This window comes from Callospermophilus lateralis, chromosome 4, assembly GCF_048772815.1.
Source record: "Callospermophilus lateralis isolate mCalLat2 chromosome 4, mCalLat2.hap1, whole genome shotgun sequence".
Classification (NCBI taxonomy): domain Eukaryota; kingdom Metazoa; phylum Chordata; class Mammalia; order Rodentia; family Sciuridae; genus Callospermophilus; species Callospermophilus lateralis.
Window position 1 is genome coordinate 109,382,842 of NC_135308.1, and position 3,404 is coordinate 109,386,245.

A 3,404-nucleotide genomic window follows, 5' to 3' on the forward strand; every position below is an offset into this window, starting at 1 on the left:
AAACACACTTTCCTATGTACATCTATAAATATGCCCCAACCAATCTCACTTTCATACATATCCAGAAGGCATAAATATAAAAATTAAAAATAAATAGAAGAAAGAATAAAAGAATAGCAGAAGGGAAATGGGAATTAGTAAGACTGAATCAGAGCAAATTACATTCCATGATTATATAATTATATTAAAATGAACCCCTATACAATGTTTCACTAATACTGTGTATCCTAAAATGAACTCATAAAAAGAAAAACTTTCCATTCACAAAATATAAGAACAAAAAAGTTAAGGTGCACCTTTGTGATCTGAATTCTCACCCTTTTTAGGGATAATTTAAGCACAAAGAAAAATTTAACACTAAGATGAATGTGCTACTGTTAAAATAAATTTCAACAACATAAAATGATCAACGTAAAATCCTAATTAACTGATCCTCCTTGATTTTGAACATAGAATATTACAGTTTGGCAAAAAAAAGACAAAGAAAGATGAAGATGGGAGAAGAGAAGTCCAAATTTGTCATAGTTCTTCCAGATTAAGAACACATAGTGTCACCTCCAGGCGATATTGTTAATACTGCATTTTGCACATATGATTTATGTTTTGTTTGGTTCTTATTTGACATTTTTACTAATATGATTTGTCATCAGAGAATTACAAGCATAAGATCTATATTCAAAAATTTCTGCACAAACCTTCTTGTAAGATGGCAATGGTATGGGTGTGTTCAATATGATAACTGATTATCAGGTAAGGGATATTAAGTGCACTGAGCTGTCTGGCTGGGATGTCTCCAGTCAGGATCCAATGCTGGCTTCTTTTGACACCTCTCTTCAGGTCCACTCACTTGTGACTTGGCACAAGGCAGGGATGAGAAATCATACAGCAATAACAACATTCATCCTGCTGGGATTGACGGATGATCCAAAACTACAAGTTCTAATTTTCATATTTTTGTTTCTCACTTACATGTTGAGTGTGGCAGGGAACCTCACCATTATCACACTCACACTTTTGGATTCTCATCTTAAAACTCCCATGTATTTTTTCCTCCGAAATTTCTCTTTCCTGGAAGTCTCATTCACCACTGTTTGTATTCCCAGATTCCTGTACACCATGACAACTGGTGACAACACTGTTACTTACAATGCTTGTGCCACCCAGTTATTTTTTGTTGTCCTCTTTGGAGCAACGGAATTTTTTCTCCTGGCTGCCATGTCCTATGACCGCTATGTGGCCATCTGTAAGCCCCTGCACTACACAACCATCATGAGTAACAGAGTCTGTGCTACACTTGTCCTCTGCTGTTGGTTTGCTGGCCTGTTGATCATCCTCCCACCCCTTGGCATAGGTCTCCAGTTGGAATTCTGTGACTCAAATGAGATTGATCACTTTGGCTGTGATGCGTCTCCCATTCTACAGATAACCTGCTCAGACACAGTGTTTATAGAGAAAATAGTCTTGACTTCTGCCATACTGACACTAATTATTACCTTGGTGTGTGTCACTCTCTCCTACACATACATCGTCAAGACCATTCTAAAATTTCCTTCTGTCCAACAAAGGAAAAAGGCCTTTTCCACCTGCTCCTCCCACATGATTGTGGTTTCCATCACCTATGGCAGCTGCATCTTCATCTATGTCAAGCCTTCAGCAAAGGAAGGAGTGGCCATTAACAAGGTGGTGTCCATCCTCACTACTTCAGTTGCCCCTTTGCTTAACCCTTTCATCTATACACTTCGAAACAAACAAGTAAAAGCAGCTTTCAAAGACACAGTAAAACGCATTGCATTTCTCTCAAAGAACTGAGTGCCTATTGATGTTTGCTTAGGCTTACTTACATTTAAATCTAAATAACTGTGAGCACTGTTCATGAAAATGACAAACATGGCTTCTTCCAATTTGGTAGACTCATCAAGCTAATGTTCTCCCTGGAACATTTTTCTCTTATAATACAAAAACCAAAATCAAACAATTGATTTTGCCTTCTTTTAAGTTTCCTTTATTCAGAATGGTTTCTTCAATAATCGCAGGCCCCAATGTCATTAAAAAGAAATGCAAAGCAGAAGTTGCATCTCTGGCCATATGCCCTTCTTGTGATGTGGAATGGAAATATCCAGAGACCACTTCTCATTTGTGTGAGACATAAGCTCACAGAGAACAAGTACTGGATTTAGAAGCATTATGACTAAATTTTGGTTGGGTAAGTTCTTCAACTATTCAGATATACATCATCTCTTGATTCAAGAATGTTAGAGTTTAAGAAGATTGATCAAGTTATCACAACAAGTTCATTATTTGGAAAGGATATTCTAAGATGTCAAAGATAAAATCAGAGTTTGGAAAACTGGTTCTAGAAAAGAGTGCAGAAAAGGAAAACAAGGGCTAGTCATTCTTATAATTGGAATTCTATTAACTGATAAACAGTCTTTGTTGTTTTGTGCTTTATAATTATGAAAATAAACTTTTGGGCTTTTATAGTACATATGGAACTATTGACTATGTTTATCAAACATCAAATTATTCAACTATGCTTTATATTTTGATCAGACATAAATTGTTCATATTATGGTCATAGTATGGGTATAATCTTCCTTTATACTTCAAAAAGATTGAGTACTGTCAAAGGGCATCCTTCATTTTGCCTTTCTAAGACACCAACAAAACACAACTATGTGTTATCTAGTTTCTCTTCTGATCATTAATTTAAGCATATATCTATGTGATATATCTATGTGATACATTTTCTGAGTGAATAACTTCATTTACATTGCGATTTTTAGCAAGCAGAATTTATGTGCAGAATAATGGGCCCCTCCTGGAGCTGGCCTGCTCAGACACAAGCCTCTTAGAAAGGATGGTCATGCTCATGGCTGTGGTGACTCTAGTGGTTCTGGTGACAGTTTCTTACACACACATCATCAGGACCATTCTGAGGATCCTCTCTGCCCAGCAAAGGACAAAGGCCTTTTCCACTTGCTCTTCCCACATGATTGTCATCTCCCTGTCTTAGGGCAGCTGCATGTTTATGTGCATTAATCCCCTATAAATGAAGAAGGTATTTTCCTTTCAACAAAGGAATGGCTGTGCTCATTACTTCAGTCACCCCCATGTTGAATCCCTTCATTTAAACACTAAGAAATCAACAAGTAAAGCAAGTCTTCAAAGACACTGTCAGAAAGATTGTGAAGTTTTTTTAAAAAAAAGAACACCCTTCAATGAAAAATGTATTTGCACTTCATAAATATGAATGAAGGAAAAAGGCCTTTTCTACCTGCTCCTCCCACATGATTGTGGTTTAGTCTATTAAATTTAGTCTACTAAATTTCAAGGCTTGAACTGGCTCTTGAAGATAAAAATACAGAAATCATATGTTCTAATGTTCAAGGAATCTACAAATATAG

The 3,404-nt window shown here is 36.4% G+C and overlaps 1 protein-coding gene across 1 annotated transcript; it reads left to right on the plus strand.

Moving 5' to 3' along the window:
• The first annotated feature begins 870 nt into the window (after positions 1-870).
• On the plus strand, positions 871-1,809 carry LOC143397003 (olfactory receptor 6C2-like). The gene has a single exon (XM_076852999.1). The coding sequence runs from the start codon at positions 871-873 to the stop codon at positions 1,807-1,809; it is 939 nt and encodes a 312-aa protein (XP_076709114.1).
• Positions 1,810-3,404: the final 1,595 nt, after the last annotated feature.

Coding starts and splice junctions, on each gene's coding strand:
- LOC143397003 (XM_076852999.1), top strand. CDS start 871: ATGAGAAATCATACAGCAATAACAACATTCATCCTGCTGGGATTGACG.